This window comes from Leuciscus leuciscus, assembly GCF_965113295.1.
Source record: "Leuciscus leuciscus genome assembly, chromosome: 25".
Lineage (NCBI taxonomy): Eukaryota > Metazoa > Chordata > Actinopteri > Cypriniformes > Leuciscidae > Leuciscus > Leuciscus leuciscus.
Genome location: NC_138724.1, coordinates 9,038,893 through 9,064,807, shown reverse-complemented (window position 1 = coordinate 9,064,807; position 25,915 = coordinate 9,038,893). Strand labels below are relative to the sequence as shown.

At 41.9% G+C, this 25,915-nt stretch overlaps 1 protein-coding gene across 4 annotated transcripts in view; it reads left to right on the top strand.

The window, feature by feature from the left end:
• Positions 1 to 25,915, top strand: part of ano3 (anoctamin 3) — a 132,841-nt gene that overhangs the window by 8,399 nt on the left and 98,527 nt on the right. For 2 of the 4 annotated variants that reach the window (XM_082160419.1, XM_082160421.1), the window contains exons 2-3: positions 15,539 to 15,736; positions 25,752 to 25,882. In XM_082160419.1, the coding sequence (XP_082016545.1) occupies positions 15,539 to 15,736; positions 25,752 to 25,882 (329 nt within the window). The remainder of the gene's footprint in view (positions 1 to 15,538; positions 15,737 to 25,751; positions 25,883 to 25,915) is intronic. The other 2 variants (XM_082160422.1, XM_082160420.1) reach the window with 1 other exon arrangement.

Below are 25,915 nucleotides of genomic sequence, written 5' to 3'. Positions count from 1 at the left end.
GCTACCATGAACAGTATAATAGCTACTGTGCTGCTGACATCTTCAAGCCATTGAAAACTCAGTGCAACACCAAAATCAATTCCAACCAGCACAATAACAGAAAGCAATAAACTGATGTATGCCTCGGCGGCGGTGAAACTTTATACGCCTCTCTTCCACATACGAGCAACAAGCCATCAGAGTCCTTCTTGGAAACAAAGACTGGGAGCCATAATAAAGACCTCACTCTCAAAGCCCCCATGAAATCAAAATGGAAGTATTTTGGCTTTTAGTATGAATAGATTAGCCTAACTGTGTGCTCCAAAACAATGACACAATTCACATTTAGAAGATAAAAGCATTTAAAACTTACAGTCTCTCACTTCTACCAGTTTGGATCAGTGATTTTGATGACATCAGTCTGCACTTCAGCTTCTCATCAGATTTTGTCCAATCAAATGCTATCTAGAATCTGAATTGTCCCGCCCCCGCTAAAATCAGTCATTTGTTCAAACATTTACTATTTTCTACATGGTGAACGGCACATAGTGCACTATATAGGGGATTGGGAACGATTCACAGTGTAAACATGCTTTATATTGGGCGAATGAAGTCTGGGTTCACGTTAGTGTCACGTGAACTTCCACAGCGCACACAGTCTGCTCTGGCCCAGAGACATGAGCGATTGCACAGAGCGGATCATGTGATAATAAGATTACTGGACACAAACAACAACCACTTCAGGGCTTGTTTGATTGTGTTGTGGAAAAAACGGCAATTTAAATTTGTAAAGATCATACTCACCCCCTTCATTCTTCTTTTGAATTGCTCCCATCTGGAGGTAGACTCAAAATTCCTCTGGCCAGAAGAACTTTCTTTTTTTGTCCCAATGGAAGTGATTATCTTAAATCGTACAATTTTCTAAAGTGATACAATAGAATGGCTGGCATTATAGTGTTTTTTATGATGGAAACTATAATTTAGTTAATTCTGTGTTTGTGTTGTTAATGTTTAATGCGTTTTTAAGCATTAATGTGAATGTATCTATGTCACCAGTGTCAAAGACAAATTTCCGCTCTCTGACAAACAGAATGGACAATAAAGTTCAACTCAACTCAACTCATGATCGAGTCGACGCAGACCACAAAACATATCGGAACCATTTGAATTCTGCACAGAATTCTATATTTTAAATCGAAATGGAGGAGATTATGAGGAGAAATGGTTATAGATTAGGAGGAAACTGTGGCTTTACCGAGCTCAATGGCTCTGGCCAAGCTGTCTGTGATATAAACAAAATGCTATTGGCTATTTGTTTTAAATGGGAGGAGCTGTTTGATATGTCCCGCCCTGTTTTCCTTTTTCAGTGGAAATTACATCAACACTGAATAATGCTGCACGCTTCAAGGCACGCCATTGGCCTTTACAGAAACCACACCATATGGCTACTTAGATAAGCAGGATAAGTGAACAAACTGATTTTTGTCCACAAATTTGAAGTTAATATGGGTTTCTGGCTGTGCGGTGGTGGTTCTGATCTTTTGCAGTGTAGCACAAACAGATTGGCCAGACACAAGCACTTCCTGCGACATGGGCAACTCTCCAGCAATCGCGAGTTAGTAGGAGGCTGATGGCATCAACATCTTTGTGCTTTGTACCATATTCAGTTCTGGTTCTCATGATTGTATACACTCCCAAACTATGAAACTAGATCTAACTGACAGGACAGGTGAGCTTTTAAACTATAGCTAGGTATACTAGGTCGCTAAAAAAAGAGAGGGCCCACTTTCAGGGAGAGATGGCTTCCTCCACAGGGGAGCTGTGAATTTGTGTTTTTCTGTGTCATAGCAAGGGTGTGTGTGTATCGCACAACATCCCATGAACCACAGACTTGCCACCTGTCATGTTACGTAACGCACAGATGGGGATGAGTACGGCCGTGGATCACGGACACCAGACAGACCAATACATTGATTATTTAAAACAAGAACCTGTGATCTGTGATTGTCAATGTCATACATACATACATACATACATATACATACGTGTATAATTAGTTATACATGCGTACCTAATTAGTTTCTATGGATATGGAAAACACGAAACTGGCTTAAAAATGTATGTAAATATTTAAAATGGAAAAATTATGGAGAAACCGTTGAAATTTCTACAGTGAATTTATGTATATTACATTGTAAAAAAAGTTTACATTGAGGTTGCCAGAACTTTATGATAGAAACATTTTAAGTGTTACAGATTTACCTTAAAATAAACACATAGCCTATATTTCATTACCTGACATAATGTTAAAATAGCAAATTACTAAAATCAGTTTTTTTTTTTTACATTATAATATACTGTTAAACCACCTTAAAATCACAGGTGATAAAGAGAAAGCCTCATGATGAATCAAAGTAATGTATGGGGGATTCATAATTTATAATCTGACCTAGTTTAACGTGTATTTTTTTGTGATAAAAAACGGTGTAAATTGTTATGGCAAAAATAACATTTGTTCTGTTACATCTGTTCTGGGTTGTTGTCTTGTTAGTTTTATACTGTTCCCAGGTCAGTTTCCTTTGTCTTTGTTCATCAGTTGCCATGGTTTTTGATTGGCCCTCATGTGTTACACTAGTGTGTCTATAGATATGTAAGGCTGGGCAAGGCTTACCTTCCCCTGGCCACGGACTTGAGACTATCCTGGAATGTTCTCACTCAAACCACTGCCTGCTGCTGCCTCTGATTGCTTTTAGAGGTAAAAGCTGCCCATAACCGCTGGTCTAGGATCAGATTTCTCCGTAATAACATACTGAAGAAACAAATTTGGTGTTTGCGATCTTGAGAGCGCCAAAGGTTTCTATTTACAATGTGTTTTTGCAGTGTTGTGCAAATGCAGACAATCAAAAACATATCTGATTACATGAACGCAATGGCCATTCAGATGTGTTTTAGAATCCGCTCACGTCGCAAAACGCCTGAGTTTTTGCCCAGTGCCGAGTATAACAAAGAAAGTGTAGACATTATGTAGGCTGAAGAGATTCTCAGTGCAGTCAGCTTCATTGATTATAATAGTTAGGTAAGAAAGTGGTTATTTATTATTCGATTTGGCTGCCATGCCAAATGACACCTACAGTATGCTTGCTTTTCTGTTCAAATTATAGTGGTTTGTAAACGTAGCTGATTTAATAACAAATAATGTATTGGGAGTGTTTATGCTGGGATGTGTAGTTTGTTGCTAGGCGATACGTAACTTCAAACTATTTCATGACATTGTATTTAAATGTATTTTTAAAGAGGAAGCGCATCTCCTCAGCCTGACCCTGGAGTTGGTTCACCCTCCACCCATAGTGTCCCTGTGTGTGACATTGTTTGACCGGGCTGGACAGGAATAGAGGAGAGTGAGTGAATCTGTAATCTTCTGTCTATGTTTCAGCACGTCATTGACTGACTCGTGCAATTCAGTGGTAAATTCAGTTAAGCTCTGGAAACATGCCATCTGCTACTAACTGCACACTAACTCATTCGGTTAAGGCCTAGTGTGATTGACAAACAGAGGGATTTCAGTTCTGGAGATGATAGAAACAATCATATGCAATCTTACTAATACTAATATAACGTTACAGGACAAATCATGTTTTGGCAATTTAACACAGCGGGGCTCTGCCAATTTACCATTATCATGATATAAATTTGCTCATGCCTTTCATATTTTAAGCTTGGGAATTGTCTTTACTTCAAAGTTACAGTCCAGACTGATGGAAATTAAAGTTATTTAATTCAATTGTAATTGATTTAGTCTGAATAACAATATCATAGAATCAGTCTAGCTGCTGTAAATCACATGCATAAAAAAAAAAAAAAAGCCTCAATCAAGCTACGAACTCTAATGTGCGTCTCTAAATTCAGCCCCATCTGACCGTCAGCCCCTGAACATCCCGTAAAGACTGTCTCTGAGAGGGGTGTAGAGTTACCCAACCCACTCTGCCTCTGCTCTATAAAAAGCATCAGTTAGTGGGGCAGGGCAATGTAAAACTCCTGTGAGCTGAGAGCTGTTGGGAACCAGTGATGAATTATGCAAGGTTTTTAGATGGGGAAGACGGGCAAACCCACTGACCTCATTTACTTCAATCTTTTCTCTCTCTCGTTCTCCTCAAGCAAGGAAAGCTCTTTTTTTCTTTTTCCTAAACGCTTATTTTATTCTGTAGCTTTCAGCTGCTCTTCAGACAGCAGTGCATTTTATTATTTGGTTACAGTAGAATGAAATAAAAATCCCCTTAATCGTGGTGATGTTCTGGATCTTAACTCTGGCTCTATACATGCATTATATCAACACTAATCCAGCTATATTTGTTCAATTTACTCAATAGCTGTCCTAGCATGACATCTGTGTGTATTTCATGAAGCCTGTCAATAACGTGGTCAGTTTTAGATTGCATTGTGCTTTAATACTTTTTACTTAAACCATATTGTCATGTATGTAATGTAATAAATCAATAATAATAATGTTTACATTTTGCAGTTTTAATATATAATAGTAGTACATGTTGTATTTCCTTTAATATGTGCTGATTTAAATACAAATGTTTAAGAATTTGAGAATGGGCTCAAATGTCATTAAAATTAAAAATTAAAATTAAAAATTTTAATGTTTTTTTTAAGTGTCATGCTCACAAAGACTGCATTATTTATTTGATCAAAAAACAGTAAAACCAGTAATATTGTGAACTATTATGATGATTTAAAATAACTTGTAGTGTTTAGTATTGCAAGCAGTATTCACTGAGGTATTTGCACATTTTGGCAAATTAAGTTAAACTGTTAGTCATTTTGAGATTTTAATATACATTACTATTATCTAGTGTCATGATTTGCCTGGGTAGAAGCTAAATTGAAATGGTGTGTGACACTTTAAGCCTAAACCAAAAAAAAATAAAAAAATAAAATGCATTTTAGTTCTTAATTTAGTTATTGTCATTATCATATCATCTATATAAAGACATACATATCTGCAGGAATACACTGTATCATTTACTTTTGTTTACAATGTGTTGTATACAAATGTTTAAGTGTCCTTTTGAATCTGAATCGATATGAGAGCAGCGCACAGCTGTACTGGGATTACATGAAACAAGAATCTCGATCTGTTTATAGAAACCTATCTTTATTATTTCAGTAAAATGCAGGTTTGAGGTTGAGGGTCGGACTGTCCTGGTTGGACACGTGTACAAACAGCGCGCGCACACACACACACACACACACACACACACACACACACACACACACACACACACACACACACACACACACACACACACACACACACACACACACACACACACACACACACACACACACACACACACACACACACACACACACACACACACACACACACACACACACACACACACACACACATGTCTGGTTTACTATCTTTGTGGGGACTCTCCATAGACTTAATGGTTTTTATACTGTACAAACAGTATATTCTATCTCCTTACACTAACCCTACCCCTAAACCTACCCATCACAGAACACTTTCTGCATTTTTACATTTCCAAAAAAACCTCATTCTGTATGATTTATAAGCTTGTTTACCCATGGGGACCTCTATTTAGGTCCCCACTGTGACACGAGTCCCCATGAGTCTGTGTGCATTCAGGTTGTCCCCACCGGGATAGAAAAACAGGCACACACACACACACACACACACACACACACACACACACACACACACACACACACACACACACACACACACACACACACACACACACACACACACACACACACACACACACACACACACACACACACACACACACACACACACACACACACACACACACACACACACACACACACACACACACACACAGACTGAGATAATCTCACTCAATCACAGAGTCCTATTGGCTTTGCCTCCCTGGCTAAATCCAGGATTGCAGATTTTTCGGCCCTGGAACAGCAAACATGGCACTGCACAAATAGTGTTTGTTTTCGATGGGACCATTTCCTACATTTTAAGTTAGTGCTGGGGATTTTTCTTGATAAGACTTGATAAAACTGGACTGAATCCAACCAATATATACATTACACTCTATTTCTCTTTCTCCTGTCCTCTACATTGCTGCTTTTCTGTAATGTTTTGGTCTAGTTGCACACTAAAGTTGATGTTTCACTCTTCTTTTCAATTTAATTATTCCCTTCAATCATCATACACCTCCATAAAGCGTAGCTGTATAGGATTAACGTTTATTTTCCCGACAAACCACTCTTAGCTTTACTGTAGCTCAGACAGAGCAAGATTAAAATCAAAATAAGCTTTTATATATTTATATAAACCTACACAATGAGTTCACGAGAACCACCTGCTCCATCAACAGCATGAGCAGATGTGTAGGATGTCTATCTCAGTTTTATGCCAACATTGAAATCAAATTTTTTTTATATTTATTTGTGCACAGTTAATCAGTGCATGCTATCTAAGAAATATCTTTGTATTCTTTCATTCAATTGTAATAACTTGTCAAACAACTTTCCTTTCTGGGTGACGGACACTTTTAGTCGCATCCATGCAATAGATTCTAGATCTTCAATAAAATCAAAGACAACAAGCCACATCCTGCATTTCCCTTTATCAATTAATGTAATATACATTATGAAAGTAAAATCAGTTACTTTTTTTGTTGAAATTATTACACTTTCGCATACATTCAAAAAGAGTTCTTATTATGAAAAACAATATAGTTAAAAAGAATATAATTAAGTGCACTTGGACACTTAATTGCATGTTAAATGCAATTGAATGAAAATGTATTATAGTTTAAATGTATATTAAATGCCATTATAGCTAAACTTTTGAGTGATTTTTGACCCACTTAAGTAGGACTTAATTACATCTTTATATGTGATTTCATAATTAAAGTCTTTGAAATGCACTGCAAATTTTACTGATAGGTTAGCCTTTATACTAACTAAAATTCACTTTGTTATTTCTGTTAAATATTTGATATCATGTATTTAAATATATTTCTAATTACAAATTTGTTAAGATAAAGTTGCAATTCAATACTTTAAAATGTATTACTTTCAAATGTAATATTGAATAACTCAATACAGTTAAAATAATAATCAAATACTTTACATGTGCTTTAGAATGTTAGTCAACATTCAATACAATTAAACACACTTTTTTTTTTTTTTTTTTACAAGGGTTATGAATGCCACTTCATGCCGACTTTAAAAAACCTGCCAAATATTTATTCTCTCAAGTTCAATATCAGAAAATGATCTATGCTTTAACATTAAGAATTAGACAATCATGGAAAGAGTAGGTACTAATGTCTAAATGAGTGTCAAATATTCTCATTGTGGCACACTTGGCGCCCATAGCACCATCTGCTCTTCTCCTGCACAGAAATCTCCAAACCGAGATAAAGCGAAGATCTCCTAGAAGGAGACCCATTAGTCTGCATTTAGAAAATGGTATGTCATGTTTCCTCTGACTGTGGGGAGCTGGTGTTATTGTGGAGCCTAATTAATCTGGGCAGTGGTGATACATCTCTACAGACAATATGGTGGTATTACACTGATGTGTGAGGGAGGGACACACACACACACACACACACACACACACACACACACACACACACACACACACACACACACACACACACACACACACACACACACACACACACACACACACACACACACACACACACACACACACACACACACACACACCATCTGAACCATTTTAGCAGAATGTGTGTGTAACCGAGAAATCTAAATTTGATCATGCAAAAAAAATGCGCGTGCACAGCACCAGACCAGAGAGTCATCTTGGCGGCAATCGCAAGAAAATGGATAAGTGCTACATAATCAAATTCACAAATATTACACCATTTAAACATTATTAAAAATACATAGGATACTGAGTTACTAAAACAATCTTTGTCAAAGAATACACTTGTTTGTTCACAGTTTGAACGTTCTTGTTTCCATTTGTTTAATTTTAGGATCTGAGGTGAATTATCCATTGTTGCTTTTACAGCTACAAAGCTGGTGCACTAAATGATATTCAAAGTCACATTACACGCTTTTAACATTAAATACAGCACATAAACAGTACCTGAGATTATCATTGCCACACTTTGTGTCTGTTGTTCCAGCGCGACGTCGCAGAAAAATAGAAACCGTTTCTAAAATAGAATTGTGGTGTGTCGCCGTCGTGGCTGGTTAGGACAAACATTAACATTAACATAATATTATTTATAGATACAATAAAATCTGCCAAATTGAATTTATTATTGTTATTTTCAATGAATTATTTGCTTGCCAAAATAATATATGCTGTTCTGCATTAAAAAATATTTTTAGAAACCCTCTATGCTGCTTTTGTAAGTTCTAACCCTAAGTTGAGCAGAGTTTCACAGTCTAGCATCATTTTAGTCTAGCACTTTTTTTTTAACCATTGGGTCATGAAACCCTGGTACACAGCAGGGTTAGCGCTAGACTGTTAGCGCTGAGTTTATGGTGTGAAACAATGCTGTGCTAGAATGTTACAGTGAGTTGTTTAGCAACAGACAATCAATCATAAATGCTTCACTGCTTACCTCATTAAATATTCATGTGTTTTATTCAGTCTCAGAAACTTTCATGCTGTGTTCAGTTTATGTTCAGTGGGAAAACTCTGAACCTGGCACTCATTAATTAATCGTTTTCAGTCACGAGACTGATGCAGAGACCTGGAGGGCAAAATATGCATTGAACTACAACACATTTTCTCAATAAAAAAATTAATAAAATAAAAAACACATGCTGTAATATATATATATATATATATATATATATATATATATATATATATATATATATATATATATATATATATATATATATAAACACTTATAAAACACTTATAAAACGGATAGTTCCGGTCCTTGATTCTGATTGGTTGAGCCGTGTTCGAAGCCGTTGTAAATTATTCAACAAACATACACCTGTGACCGCATTACATTAGTATTACTGCACAACTGCCTTTTGTGATTCTTTGTTGCTGCATGTGTTGCTTGGCAACCTCTTTGGAACTACATTGCTTGGCGGAGGAATACATGTGTTATAACGTTATATTTTTTTGTTGCTGGTGTTTATATTATGAATAAAATAAATATTAAAATAAATATTTTTATGGAGTAAACCGTAAGTTTAGTAACCGTTTTCTAAAAGCAATCTGCTCCGCTCCGCGTCGTGCCTAACAACGCCCCTTAGCTGTTCTAAATTCACTGTAAAACACGGCTTCGCGGGGCTTATTGCTTTATTAAATGTAGGGTAGGCAATTTTCGGACAGGCTAGCAATAGCAAGCTAGCTTTGAAAGCATGAGATCCCACCCTCCCTTCAGAGCATCTCCAAAGCCATGCCTCCTCCAAAACACATGAACACTGTAACGCAAAGTTGAGATGTTGTTGCCCAGAGCCAGAGAGAAAAACAATATGGTGTCAGAGGAAAAGACGCACGAGAGACGAGAGATGGCGTATTTTCCCCAGGTTTAATAAAATGACTTAAACGTCACACTCATCCGCATACATAGGGATTGAGTGAGAAAAAGCATACAAATAAACATTCAACTCTGGTCACAAATATAAAGGGAAATAAAAGAAAGTGTACAAAAGTCGGTAGAGTGGTTATCTCTTCTCCTCACCTGCCACTTCTATTACAGACTCACTCTACGCACATGCGCAGTTCTCATTGTACCTCAAAACTACGGTAAATGCACAAAGTGACCGTTACAACACACTCTGCAGAGAGACGACATTAAATTACCTCCTGTCTCAAAGCACATAACATTACAATGATAATGTACGTAAACAACTTAAAGGACCACATGACTGCTGCAGATTCATTTCGCTGTTGATAGTTTTGCCATAGAAATGCATCACAGGTTGCCATCTTGTAATTATGGTAATTACGGTTGTGACATGGTGTAAACGCAGCATTTCTTGTTGTATTGGTTCAGGAGGAACTGTAAAAGGCAGCTGCTGTTTGTGTGTGGCGCTCGTGACTTGTCTGTCTACAACTCTGCATAGCCTTACTGAATGCGTTGATGACGTGTGATGTATGGAAATACATGTGTTGACTGGCAGGTAGGACATCAAATCTCTGCATTCGGACTGAATGCAATTATTTGGACAAACATTTTTTGATCCTGAGACTTCCACAGACAATATATGTAATTATTTATTTTATATTTAGACCACTTCTGTTATTGATTGCTGGATGTAAAGAGAGTTTCAACCAGTATAACAAAAATGGTTAATGAAAAACATTGCCTACCTTACATTTATGCATTTGGCAGACGGTTTTATCCAAAGCGACTTACATTGCATTTCAAAGTGCACATTTACATTCTTATCAGTTCTTGCTTTCCCTGGGAATCGAACCCATGTCCTTGGTGTTGCAAGCGCCAACGCTCTACTGTTTGAGCTACCTTACCTTTAAAATGCCTTAATATACTAAGACATAATACACCTTATTGATGATACATACTAGTAAACAGGCGAGCAGATGAGCCCAGAATATGAACGCAACATTCTAAATGGTTTAGCGTTTTCTATATAATGGTAATAATGGCTATAAAAACCATAGACTATAAAACAAGGGACGTAGTGTCAGTGGAGAGCTTTTTCTAGGTTTATGAAGAACATTTTTGAATCCCAAAGTGGGCGGAGCCGTCCATCGCCATCTTGGCAGCACGTCACTCCCGGATAACTGAAAATGGGCAAAGAGGCGGAATTAGCTGAGGTGATGTGATGGCTAACAGACAAACGGCTAGTAGTGACAGCAGAGGCAATCCACCTGTCACTCAAGTGGCCATGCCCTTAATTATGCAGAACTTAGAGGCTTAAAGGGATAGTTCACTTTGAAATTAAATTTTGGTATGTTTTAGCTTACCTCAAGGGCATCCAAGATGTAGGTGTCTTTTTTTCCGCAGTAGTTTCAATTTTGATATTTTTAGGTCAAACCGTTCTTGTCTGTCAGTCATATAATGCAGGTCGATGGTCACTGTCTCAAAGAGCATGCACAGAGTCCAAATTAAAACAATTCCCCATCGTCCAAATTAAACAATTCCCCATCGTAAGTACACATTGATGGCCTAAGACACGAAACGAGCGGTTTGTGTGAGAAAACAAACAGTTTTTATATCGTTTTTACCTCTTGAACACAGCCACGTCCAAGTGATCTGAGGGCACGCGCACATCCTGCTGTGTGACGTGTGCGCATACTGGTGCATAGATATATACACTAGATGTCGCCTTGGCTACGGTTTCTTTCCAATGAACTGCAGTAGCCAAGGCGACATCTAGTGTATATATCTATGACTGACAGACAAGAACGGTTTGACCTAAAAATATCAAAATTGAAACTACTGCGGAAAAAAAGACACCTACATCTTGGATGCCCTTGAGGTAAGCTAAAACATACCAAAATTTTATTTCAAAGTGAACTATCCCTTTAATATAATTTAAACGGATGAGTTATAAAAAAAATTCACCACCCTCACAGTTGTCATGAAGCTATATAGACCTAAACCACTTTTTTATACCAGGCTGTAAACACATTTTTTCCAGTCGATGAATTGCAGTTTAAGTCACTTCAGTGTTGGATTCAAGAGAGACCGCAAGATTTCCGCTTGGAAAAGGGACAGTGTGATGATAGTTTTAATGTATTAGTCCTTTCAATTGAGCTATATTAGAAAATCCAACAAGCTCTTTTATGAGAAAGATGACTCAGATATTTCTTGAAATGAGTCATTAGTTGTACTATGTTGTTGTATTTTCTTGGTACTTCTTAATACAACTTATGAATGATATTATGAATGTTATTACCTGTCTAATCTCAGGACTTTTGGACAGTAAAATGGGCAAAGAAATACATAGATTTACATTGAAGGAGGGGCCTGAGCAATATTTATAGATCAGAATATCATATACAGCAGGTCAGGGTTTCTCAACTCTGGCCCTTGAGGTCCACTTTCCTGCAGAGTGTAACTTCAACCTTGACCAAACTCCCCTGCCTGAAGCTTTCTAGTAATCCTGAAGGCCTTGACTAGTTTGTGTAGGAGTGTTTAATTAGGGTTGGAGCTAAACTCTGAAGGAAAGTGGACCTCAAGGGTCAGTTTTGAGAACCCCTGATATAGATGGTAAGCTGGGCTAGTTAGCAACTAGAAACCACCCAGGGGTGTGTTTCCCAAAAGCATTGTTAGCCAACTATGGTCACAAGTTATTGGAGTGCTATGGGTTGGGTCCAAATTCTGAGCTCGGAGCACTGTCCTCAAACAGCACACCAAATACACATATTTGATAGTATATCTGATTATATGCAAGTGTGAACTGTGGTAAGAAGCATGGTTACTTGTTTGTATGACAAGTGGTCTTAGTCGTGCTCTTGAGCAAAATAAGCAAGCATGCAGTACAATCTATATATTTAATTCCATTTCAATATTTTAGTGTCCACAATCGGCGCTGTTTTTGAAGAGTGCACATGTATGATGTAAGAGGAAACCCACAATGAGTCAAACATCAATTAAAGCAAAACGACGGGGATAAAAAATAGTGATGCCATGTTTGTTACAACAGCATCTCAAAGAACAAAGAAATTGCATTGTGGAGAAAGCAGCTGACTGAATGAACCGCATGTATATAGGAGTAAAACATATGCCAGTTACGCCATACTGGATGTAAACGTGATTCAAAAATGATCAGATCTTGAATTAAAGATCTAATTGATTAATCTGCAAAAGTTATTACTCCACCATATGTGCATGACAGAATTAACGACAGTCGTATATTGTTGAAGCAATATGGTTAAAACGACGGATGTGTGACGGTTTTGGGAAACTGTAGCAGGGACTAGCTAGTTCATTTCTCTGACTATGCCTTGGTCAACGGTGGTTGAGCAGTGAGTTGCATTGTTGTTTGGGAAACACTAATTTTAACAATGTTAAAAACACTTAAAACACCATAGCAACAGCCTGGCAACCACCCACAAACACCCCATTTTGGTGGTGGAGAGCTGTACACAGTCAAACATCGTCAAATTCAAGTAAATGTCTGCTTTTTTAATGTAGTAAAATGGGTTACAGGCAGAGTTTTTCCAAAGTATATGTGTCTTGTATCTGGATCCCAAGATGCTACGAGAAGGGGATATTTTAGGGATGAGCAGGTTTCAAGAGACTTGTACTGAATTTCGAGTACTTAAGATGCATCCAAAATGTGAGGAAATCTTGATTAATTCAGCTCTGCATGTGTTTGTTGTTCTTTGAACTTGCTCTCTCTCTCTCTCTCTCTCTCTCTCTCTCTCTCTCTCTCTCTCTCTCTCTCTCTCTCTCTCTCTCTCTCTCTCTCTATGTTAGCGCTATTTAGTGTTAAAGGGTTAGCCGTGGGTTAAGAATGGGTTAGATTGATGCAGCCGTCATGGGCAAGGTCACTCAGAGAGGAATTCCACATCAGCTCTTTCTATTATGTGCAGTCATGTGGGGAAGACCAGGCATTTCACAGCTGGTGATCTCTCTTGCAAATGAGCTTTTCACTGGATGTGTGTTAGTGTCACCTTGAATGAGACGGTCAGACTGTGAAATGTTTTTTTTTATTTTTTATTAACTAATTAATTAATTTTATTAAATTGTTACGCAAAATCATTTATCCAGATGTGATGATGCTTCTGCTGGCATTCTGGTACTTGACATGTTTGTTTTTATGGTTTGTTTTGGCATTGGTATTTCAGTTAATTTGTCATCTTAAAGAGAAACACTGTGTATTAACTTATTAACTTTTATTAATAACATGTACAAACATTACACATCATATAATTCTTCAGATCATGGTCATTTACACTGCAATGAAACTTTGATGCATATAAATGTACAATAATTTTTCTCTCTTTTAATCTGTTAAGCATTAACCTAAATTTGTTAAAGGCTTATTAAAGGAGCCATGAGGGTCATTCTCTGTGTGTGCTGAGGATAATCATCTCATATTAAATTCAAAACATAAATTGAAATTGCTCCCAGGATTATGTGTCCTGCCACAGGATCGCTGTCCACACTGTTAGAATAATTGCAGCTCTAAAACATTAACCTATCCATCAACCTTTGACATCACTTCCTTGATGCAAAAGTTCACTTTGAGGTAAATTCCTTAAATTTTTTATCATTTTAGCCCGCAGTTGTTCCACCCACATTTTCAAAGTGATATGGGAAAGTAATTATGTTTCAAACATTTAATACTGTATATGTGACTTGAATTATTGCATAATTAGAATTGAACAGAGGTTCTATATATTTACCAGAGTTAGGCTCTCTGTTCAATGTATACTTATTTTTCTTTGTCATTCTTTTGCAAGCAGGTCTACATACTTTACAAATGTAAAGTATTTTTAAAGAACCTTTAGTGTTACTTTAATCTTGTTACGCCATATTCTGATATCATTACTTTCATACATATATTAGCTGATAAAATGCAGGACTCAGCTGGGGAATGCTCCAAATACATTACCATATTCATATTAAAATGAGAGATTTTTAAAATGATATGTTGTTATGCATTTAAAAATGTATTTTGGGGTTTCAAGTTGATTAAAATATGATTTTCAATTATTATTATTTTTTAAATAAGGTTCTATTTGCTAATGTTAATGCATTAAGTATAAATAAACAGTTTGATCTTAACAATAAACAACATATTTACAGCACAGTTAGTGTAAATTTGTAAACATACTATTGATCATTGTTAATTCATATTCATTCATAGATTAATGCTTATTTCTACAACTTGAAAGGTTAGTAAATATTAGTACATGTAGAAATTAACGTGAACCTGCATGGATTATTAAAATGTTGTTCACTGTTACTTCATGATAACTAATACAATAACTAATGTTACAAATTAAACCTATTATCGGATGTTCCATATCAACCTTTTTATGGCCCATAATGGAAATGATTATGTGTTATCAAAACAGCATCTTCTGTAACTGCCTTCTGTGGTATTGAAATGTAGTTAGTAAATCCTTTATCTTTAGATGACCTTGTGAGTCAATAAAGACTGACGCTTCTTCCAGGAGTTATTTAATTACGTAAATGTAATACACTGGTTGTCCTTTATGTGATCACTATGCCTTTGCGTTTGATAGCATAAGTGAGTTTTACTGGTGTATTGCATTACAAGGTTTTAGGATCAGAGTCAGATTGCACTGATTCTTGAGACATGGGACAAAAAAAAAAAAAAAAAAAAAAAAAAAGATTATTAATAATATTTATTTGGAGTTTTGGATTAATATGTGTCCATTGGTATTCATTCACACTTCAGTGCAACCACCTGCTACACAAATGTTGTGTTTTTAATAATTGCTCAATATGTCAATGCTGTCAGATGTATGTGCCTTTATATTTGCAAATAAATGGATATACATTTTCAAAGTGGAAATGTTTTTTTTATTTTATTTTTTTTACCCCAGGTCTCAGTTGTATATTTTTCTTTTATGTTTCTCTCTCAGCAGGTATGCACACCAGCATCAGTGAGATTTTGAAGGAGAAAACGCTAAAGTCGTCCCGCCGCAGTTTGCCATGTCTGGCTCAGAGTCAGACACATCCTGAGAACCTCAACCACTTCCTGTCTGTGCCTCTGAGTCCTGAACCCAAAACATACAGTCACAGCGTCAGTGCCTCCTGCACACACATCATACCTCCCACAGGTGAGCATAGCAGAGCTTTTCTTAGTCTTTTTAGTTAGCTTATGGTTAGCAAGCTAACCTGTTAGCATGATAAGATAGCATGCCCTAACTAATGTAATAAACATAACAAACCCTTCAGTGTTTCAAACTCACAATCACAACCTCAATTCATAACTATTTTACCTTTTGGTGAATTGGTCATTTGTATGAAATTAAAATCTCAATATGAAATCTCATTCATAGGTTTTCGTATGATGGTTATGTTTAGGGGTAGGGTTATGGTTGGACCTTTAGGCTTACTTTATCTCTAAAAAGTTTTCGTATGATTCACATTCTTATATCATTTATCCAAGTAGATGCACTCATGGTGACTCAAGTCCTCCTGGGAAGTTCGTATTTACAAATTGGGTGGTCGTAATTATGCCATCATGGTGCATTCAAATAACTTGCTAGATGTTTTTTTTTTGTTTTTTTTTACCTCGCCATCTACAAAATAAATAACAAAGAATGAGCATCAGATTTGTTTTTGCTTTTTTATGGTTTTATTGAATTTATGAAGGTGGTATAAATTTAATCATTATATATATTCTATTGTAATTGTACACTACTATGGTAACGTACAGAAGAGTATGCAAGTTCCCTTTCGTGGTCACTCCGAGTTACGTCGGATGACGACGATTGGGGTTTCGCTTAGAAGCCTATCACCTTCGAGTATATAAAACGAGCCAATGGCAATGAAATGCCATGGGTCTGCGGAATTTGCATAGCGTAACTCCGCCCGCCGCAGGGGGTATATAAGGAAGTACGCTGGCACAATGCAGATATGTTTTCGCTTCGGAGCCGAGAACTTCTCCACTCCTGCAAGCCAAATATTCTGAGTTAGTCTTCTCTTACCTTCGAGACAAGCGAACTCTCCGGTGTTGGTGTGACGGCGATTTCAGCGAGTGCTCACTACCCTGCTGATCTGGTCAGTGATCTGACAGATAGTGTATTTCTCCCTGTTCGCTTCAGCATCCGCGGAGTTTTTCCTCTCACAAAAAGAGCATTGCACGTGGCACGTCTTTTTAAAGATGCCTCGCCCGTGCACTTCTGGTTGCGGTCGCGAGATATTTTTCTCTGATGGGCACGATCTCTGCTTAGCGTGTTTGGGCGTTGATCACGCTAAAGCAGCGTTCGTGGATGACTCATGTTCCCACTGCAGGAACATGACCATCTCTATGCTGCGGTCGAGACTCAATGAGCTCACTAGAGCGAGAGTCCCTCTACCCACACCCCGATCTACTGGTCCCGAGAGGGCTAGTACTTCGGCTGGTGGCCGGGGTGACCTGAGGGTGACTGTGTGGGACATACCGCCGACACGTCCACGGTCCACACACCCCTCTCCAGCATCAGCACCCGCGAGTGTTCAAACTGAGACCGCTGGTCCCTCTTCGGAGCCCCAGCGCGTCTCGTTTGGAGCTCCAGAGGAAGATACTATGTCGATCGCTGCATCACAAGGTGGGCGCGAGTCCTCGGGAAGTGAGGATTCGGCTGTGTTGCCGCCCTCGGGCGTGCCAGCATTGCCCGAGTCTGATCCCGAGCTGACCGCCATGCTTTCCCGGGCAGCCGCGGCCATTGGTATTGAGTGGTCCCCGCCACCTGATCCAGTGCGCTCGCGGCTGGATGATTGGTTTTTGGGAGCGGCCGCTGACACCCGTCGCCGCCCAACCCCAATACCATTCTTCCCGGAAGTGCATGAGGAAGTCACGCGGTCCTGGAAGGCTCCCATGTCTTCCCGTGATCGTTCGTCGGCTTTCTCCGCCTTTCCTCCCCTTGATAGAGCTGATGCTTGTGGGTACACTGGGATTCCCACGGTTGAACGTTCTGTCGCGATGCAGCTGTGTCCGGCAAGCGCTTCATCACGTGGTGATCCAAAGCACCCATCCAAAGCCTGTAGATTTTCGTCTACCATGGTGGCGAAATCTTACAGAGCGGCGGGACAGGCAGCTGCTTCTCTGCATGCCATGGCCATCTTGCAGGTCTACCAGGCCAAGATGCTCCGTGACATGCACGAGGGTAGGACAGACCCAGGGCTCTTTGATGAGCTGCGCGCCGCCACTGACCTCGCTCTCCGGGCGACGAAAGTGACCGCGCGCTCCCTGGGTTTGGTGATGTCCACAGCTGTGGTCCAGGAGAGACATCTCTGGCTGAACCTGGCTGATATGCGTGAGCCCGAGCGGACTCGTCTGCTTGACGCTCCCATATCCCAGGCCGGCCTTTTCGGCGGTGCGGTCGAGGATTTTGCCCAAAAGTTCTCGACTGCCCAGAAGCAGACTGAGGCGATCAAGCACATTCTGCCCCGACGCGCTGCTGCTGCTCAGCCGCCGGTACAGAATCCTCAGCCTGCTCGCCGCCGAGGGCGCCCTCCCACGGCTCCCGCCCCTCCCGCACGGCCTCAGCAGCAGCCTTCATCTGGGCCGCATCGCGGAGGAAGCCGTAGGAAGGCGCCACAGCCCTCTCCAGCCCCGCGGCCCGCTAAACGCCAGGCTAAGCGGCGCTCCTGAGACGGGCAGCTCAGGATTGGCTTTCTTTTCTCTACAGGAGGTGGTAGCAGGGCCACTCCTTCCCCCGGTGGAGGGCCGGGGGAGAATCTTTTGTTCTCCACTCCCCGCTGCTCGTCCCACGACGGGCAGCACCCTAATGTGGTTAAAGAAAGAATCGAAATCCCCAATCCTGAGCCTACAGAGCCAGAGGGCCGCAGTGCGCGCCACCCTCGGGTCCCGCCACTGCCGCCCTCCTCTGTCCCAGAGGTCTGGGATGACAGCACGCGCCGCCCACGGGCCACGCTCCTCTCATCCCCCTCTGTCGCCAGACCCCTGCCAGAGCACGCCCCCGTGGGACGCGTGCCCTCCCCTGGCCTCCTCTGGCAGGACGCGGTTAATGACCGTGCCCCCGCACAGGGCCGCGATGCCACCCTCGCCGGTGCCGGTCATTCCGCCTTGCTGCCCCACCGACGGTACGTCTGTGGTTCGTATGACCCCGCTGGTGCACTTTCTGGAGGCCTGGCTAGAGCTTCCCAGACTGTCCCGCTGGGTCGCGAGAACCATCAGGCTCGGCTACGCGATTCAGTTCGCGCGATCTCCTCCCCGCTTCAGCGGAGTCCGCTTCACTATGGTCGGTGGCAATGCCCCTGTCATGAGAGCGGAGGTCGTCACCCTGCTGGCGAAGGGTGCGATCGAGATTGTCCCTCCAGCCGAAATGAAGTCCGGCTTCTACAGCCCTTACTTCATTGTACCCAAGAAGTCCGGTGGGTTACGGCCAATCCTCGACCTGCGCGTCTTGAACCGCTCCCTTCACAGGCTGCCGTTCAAGATGCTAACGGCCAAACACATCCTCCAGTGTGTGCGGCCGCAGGATTGGTTTGCAGCGATCGACCTGAAGGACGCCTACTTCCATGTCTCCATTTTACCTTGACACAGACCGTTTCTACGGTTTGCTTTCGAGGGGCAGGCATACCAGTACACGGTTCTCCCTTTCGGGCTAGCCCTGTCTCCTCGCGTCTTTACGAAGGTCGTCGAGGCAGCCCTTGTTCCCCTTCGGGAACACGGGGTTCGCATCCTGAACTATCTCGACGACTGGCTTATCCTAGCTCCCTCTCGAGACCAGGTTTGCGAACACAGGGACCTAGTGCTCCGGCACCTAGTCCGTCTGGGCCTTCGGGTCAACTGGGAGAAGAGCAAACTCTGCCCCGTGCAGAGGATCTCTTTTCTCGGTATGGAGATCGACTCGGTCGCCATGTGCGCGCAGCTTACGAGCGAGCGCGCGCAGTCACTGCTGACTTGTCTTCGTCAGTTCGAGGACAAGAGTGCGGTTCCACTGAAACTTTTTCAGAGGCTCCTGGGGCATATGGCATCCGCAGCCGCAGTAACGCCGCTGGGATTGCTTCATATGAGACCGCTTCAGCTTTGGCTTCGCGATCGAGTCCCGAGGTGGGCATGGCAACACGGCACGCTCCGAGTCCCAGTGACTCCAGCCTGCCGTCAGACCTTCACCCCGTGGGCGAACCTCAATTTTCTACGGGCCGGAGTGCCCTTAGAACGAGTTTCCCGGCATGTTGTTGTGTCAACAGATGCCTCCAACACGGGCTGGGGCGCCATGTGCAATGGTCATGCTGCCGCAGGCTCCTGGACAGGACCCCAGCGCCTTTGGCATGTCAATTGCCTCGAGTTGCTGGCTGTACGTCTCGCCCTGCACCGCTTCCATGCGCTGCTCAGGGGCCAGCACGTACTAGTCCGATCAGACAATACCGCAACAGTAGCGTACATCAACCACCAGGGTGGTCTACGCTCCCGCCGTATGTTGCAACTCGCTCGCCACCTCCTCATATGGAGTCAGAAGCATCTGAGGTCGCTTCGAGCCATTTATATCCCGGGACACCTGAACCAGGCGGCTGACGAGCTGTCTCGAGTTCGGCCTCTCGCTGGAGAATGGCGACTCCATCCCCAGACGGCCCAGCTGATTTGGGATCAGTTCGGCGACGCACAGGTAGACCTGTTTGCCTCCCACGACTCGTCCCATTGCGACCTGTTTTACTCCCTGACCGAGGGCACGCTCGGCACGGATGCAAGTATGCGTTTCCCCCAGTGAGCCTTCTTGCGCAGACCTTGCGCAAGATCAGGGAGGACGAGGAGCAGGTCATTTTGGTTGCCCCGTATTGGCCCAACCGGACCTGGTTCTCCGAACTAGTACTCCTCGCGACGGCACCTCCCTGGCCAATTCCTCTGAGGAAGGACCTCCTTTCTCAGGGACGGGGCACCTTATGGCACCCTCGTCCCGATCTTTGGAACCTCCATGTGTGGCTCCTGGACGGGACGAGGCAGGTTTGAGTACCCTACCACCTGCGGTGGTGGCTACCATCACTTCCGCTAGAGCATCGTCCACGAGACATGCCTATGCGTTGAAGTGGAACCTCTTCGTCAACTGGTGTTCTTCTAAACATCAAGAACCCACGAAATGCCCGATCAGTGTCGTGCTTTCCTTCCTGCAAGAAGGGTTGGAGCGAAGGCTGTCTCCCTCCACCCTGAAAGTGTATGTTGCCGCCATTGCCGCACATCACGAAGCAGTTGATGGTAAGTCTCTGGGAAGGCACGACCTGATCGTCAGGTTCCTGAGGGGAGCGAGGAGACTAAATCCTCCTCGTCCTCCCTTCGTACCCTCTTGGGACCTCTCAGTGGTTCTAACTGCCCTGCAGAGTGCTCCATTTGAGCCTTTACAGTCAGTGGAGCTTAAGTTCCTGTCAATGAAGACAGCGCTCCTGGTTGCATTGGCCTCCATCAAGAGGGTAGGGGACCTGCAGGCATTTTCGGTTGACGAAGCGTGCCTGGAATTCGGGCCGGCTAACTCTCACGTGATCCTGAGACCCCGGCTTGGATACGTGCCCAAGGTTCCTACCACACCCTTTCGAGACCAGGTAGTGAACCTGCAAGCGCTGCCCTTGGAGGAGGCAGACCCAGCCTTGGCACTGCTCTGTCCAGTACGCGCCCTCCGTGCTTACGTAGACAGAACGCGGTGTTTCAGGACCTCAGACCAGCTCTTTGTCTGTCATGGTGGGAAGCTGAAGGGAAAGGCTCTCTCAAAGCAAAGGTTATCCCACTGGATAGTGGATACCATTGCTTTGGCATACCAGCAGCAAGGTCGTCCGTGCCCCCTTGGTGTGAAAGCCCACTCCACACGTAGTGTGGCTTCCTCTTGGGCTCTAGCGCATGGCGCCTCGCTAACAGACATTTGTAGAGCTGCAGGCTGGGCGACACCCAACACATTCGCGAGATTCTATAATCTCCGAGTAGAGCCAGTTTCTTCTCATGTACTCGCTTCAACCAGCCGGTGCTAGATTCTGCTCAGGTGTCTTCGCTTGCTCGCCATTCCTCTCCACGGACGGGATACGTGCGATATTTCTCTCAGGTGAGTCTGATAAGCTCTGAGTTTCCTCCAGCACTGGTTACGTCAACGCCTGAGTTATGCCAATCTGCCATAACGCAGCTTTTGCGCTTGACTAGGTGCCTCCATGTGCATGGTTCCCCCTCTGGGCGACCCCCACATGTGTATTCCACTGTAAGTCTCCTTGTGAGCGTGTGTCTTTCCCTTGGCAAGCCACCTTGCCACCCCTGGGGTTTAAAATTCCACCTGCGGCTGGACACCCCAGTGATTTTCCATATGCAGCCCTCTGGGTCATATGTGTATTCTAAGTCCACCCCATCAATGGCTGGGCATAATTGCATATTTCTCTCTGGAGATATGCTTCCCAGTGTACCTTGGTATCCCTGTGTTAAGTAGGACTCCTTCGTTCATGCTAGTCTCACAACAGGGAGCTCAGACTTACTCAGGGCACTGGAAGACAGCCGAGGTGGCGTGATTAGACTGGAACCCCAATCGTCGTCATCCGACGTAACTCGGAGTGACCACGAAAGGGAACGTCTCGGTTACGGATGTAACCCTCGTTCCCTGAGTGGGAACGGAGACGTTACGTCTTCCTGCCACTTCCGCTGTACCGCTGAAAAACGCCTGGGGCTAGTCTCGGCTCCTCAGCGAAGACATATCTGCATTGTGCCAGCGTACTTCCTTATATACCCCCTGCGGCGGGCGGAGTTACGCTATGCAAATTCCGCAGACCCATGGCATTTCATTGCCATTGGCTCGTTTTATATACTCGAAGGTGATAGGCTTCTAAGCGAAACCCCAATCGTCGTCATCCGACGTAACGTCTCCGTTCCCACTCAGGGAACGAGGGTTACATCCGTAACCGAGACATTTTTGATCGTTTTATTGTAAAAAAATAATAAAAAAATACATCATCATTTCATTCATTTGAACAAATTTGGCATTAATACTGTTGCTCAGGGAACCGGGGTTAAATACATAACCTAGACGTTCCCTTTTGAATTGGAACCTCAACGCTGCGTCTTGGAGTTGATTCTATGGGGAAGCAATACCCACTATGCCATGCTGAAGGGGTGCCTGCTTCACTAAGCTGTGAACATGCACGAACGACATAGCACTCAATGATTGTACAGAGCTTAGTCAGAGTCAAAAGTGCATCAATCCCAGGGCTCATCCTATGTGACCTGCAAAAGTAATATAGTAGCACTACTCCTAAGACTGAATTTTCAGGTGTTAGTGAAAAAAACACAAGCTTCTATGCTCCATAGCAAGGGAAGTATCGGCAGTCCCCTTGCGGGACATGCCTCAGCCAGAAGCCCAAGAGGAGGGCTATAATGGGGGGATTCACAACATAAACTCAGTAGTCCTCACTAGCATCTCAGCTATATTTATGAGAAGGCTCTTAGGGAGCAGCTTACCAAAGGGAGCATACAACCTCAGTAAAACAGACCTAATATAGGAGTGAACGACTACTTAATGGACATAAATGTCTTAATGGACATAAAAGATATAATGCATTTTGTCCAATAATTCTCATCCATCATGTTCTATACCCCAAAGAACCCATGGGGAGCTGAGGCCTACCACCACATTCAACTAAGACATTCAATTAGTATTACAAACTAATTAATTAATCAGTTTCTTGTTAGTTAATTGTAGTTATTATAATGTTAATATTGTGTTATTTCACTCATTTATTCCTTTGTAGTTATTAATTACAGTATTCTAAAGTGTTACCCATATTTCTCTTAAAGGGTGATAGTTGCATAGATTTTCCTCACAGCTAAGGCTAGTCACTAGGCCATATGGTGCCATCAGAACTTGATTGCAAAGATGGCATTATGCAGGTCTTGTACTTCCAGAGGTGTACTACGCTTGTCAAACAGTTGTCAGGGAGATTGGAAATGGTTTTCTTTAGGTGTTATAGACCTAACTGAATTTGAAAGGTTGGTTTTTGTTTGAAAAAGGGCCTTGAATTTAAGCAATGAGTATAAAAAAAATTAAAACTGCTAACACAACGTTATTGATTTCATCACCAATATTTGTCCACTTGCAGTCATTAACCCTTATTAGCTCTACAGATGTGTAGACAAGATATTGTTCCAAGTATTGCTCAAAAGTTCTAAGTGAAGGTGCTGGAATCATTTCCATGTGCTGACACTGCCGGAATCCTCTAAAGAACCGCATTACATTCTCCCTTGAGTTTACTACCACCCACTAATGGCCATCATTTGGATACAGCACTGCTGCCAGAAGATCTTTTAGCAGAAGCACATGACTTGATGAGCTCAACACAACAGAATGAATAATGGATAATGAGATGGTTGTTCTAAGCCAGCTGATTTTAGTTATTCTGTGGCTTTAGTCCACATGCTCATACAGAGAATCTTCAGGTCTGTCTTTTGTAATGACAGTACTGAGGACAACAATAGAACTGGAACATTACCTGGGTGACTACAGACAATGATGTCTTATTCTCACTAAGGCTGCATTTATTTGATAAAAAATACATTGAAGCAGTAATATTTTGAAAAAATCTTTCGAGAGAGAGAGAGAGAGAGAGAGAGAGAGAGAGAGAGAGAGAGAGAGAGAGAGAGAGAGAGAGAGAGAGAGAATCACAAGTCAGAGATCAGATCGTGATAGGTAGCATTCAGGAATATACAAATATCAAGACCGTGACGCATATTAAAAGTATTTATAAGGATCATGTGACAGTAAAAGCTTGATGTTTTTATTTTAATAAAAGGAGCACTAAAGAAGTTTTGCTGTAGGTAAAAATGATAATTATGAAAATGCTAAAACAAAAGTGTCAAACTTCTTGCCTTACTTCAATTCATTTATTTGCCTTTATTATGAAAAGCCTACAATAACTATTTCTATTTAGTATGTTCTATATATTTTGAGCAGTCTGTAGATTTGGAGTGAAAATTCAGGTTTACGTCATTCGTCAGGTCTGGCACCAGATATATGCTACTTGCTTGCTCAGCCAATGCATTTTGTAGCTAAATGCCTTGTTGAACAGTCTTTCTCAACCAGGATATTCCAAGGACGCCCTAATAAGTCTTAGAATTATTTACATTCAGTTCTATTAAAGCTGCAGTCCGTAACTTTTTTTGGGTTAAAAATTATGCAAAATACATTTTTGAGCAGGTACATAACCAGCCAGTGGTTAAAACTATCTGCTTGCCTTAGCTCGATTCAAAACTGTAAACTTGTAATAATGTTTTTAATTCCAGTGGTACTGGCAGATTTCCGCGGGAAATTCGAGCATGTCTTTGCGTCATTACGTCACATCTGTCCACATAAAGAAGGGGTCCCGGCTAGTAGGCTATATTGCGTGCGAGGATGTTGGAGGTGGAGCATTATAGCCTTTTCTCACAGCACTTGATATAAACTTATCAATTTGATGGCGGATCCAGAAAGGTTCAAACGACAATCACAGTGACAACTGGAGATTCACCCGTTGTAAAATGCAAAAGACTTCGGACTTCGGAGTGGCTACAGAAAACAAGAGACTGCAACCGGGCCCATGCGAAAACAAGGATAAATATCGGAAGGGCATTAAATGCAGTCACGTAATGCTGATGTTGTTAACATTAACAATTTTTGGGGGGAATTTGCACGGTTTGAGGTGATATGATAAACGATCGTTAGATTTAATCAGCGCGATTTACTGCAATGCTTTTTTCCCCTTAGTTGGTCAGAACAAAAGTAGATGTTACTTACTGATGACATTTTCCAGTGAAATTTCTTATGTTGGTCATACTTCCAAAAGTAGAATCTGTGATTGTGATTGCCAGTATCCACACCGGCGCTGCGACTGACAGCCGCACATTCTCCTCAAAACATTGGATTCATCTGCGCTGTGCCGTGCCGAACCACAACCCACGTAAAGTTGATAATTCAGCGAATAATTGCAATTGCAGATTTCGAACAGAGATGGCGACAAAGAGGAAAAACTATGGACTGCAGCTTTAACATAATATTAATTAAAATACACAAAACGAAAAATAAAATATATCTAAATGTTTTTTTTATGCACCAGATGCACATCTGTATTCATCACCATTTCACTTTAATAAGTTATTCTCACATAACCCAGTGTTTCACTCTTTAACAGACACAGGTCAGGATGTCTATATGGAAGAGAGGGAGGCGGGGGATTTTGCACCTAAAACAGATGAAACGCACCACGTCCAGCAGAAGCCGGTGTCCAGAGGAAAGCTAGAGGCCCGCACAGAATCCATACGGGTACAACATCTCCCTTCTTGGTATCAACTGCTA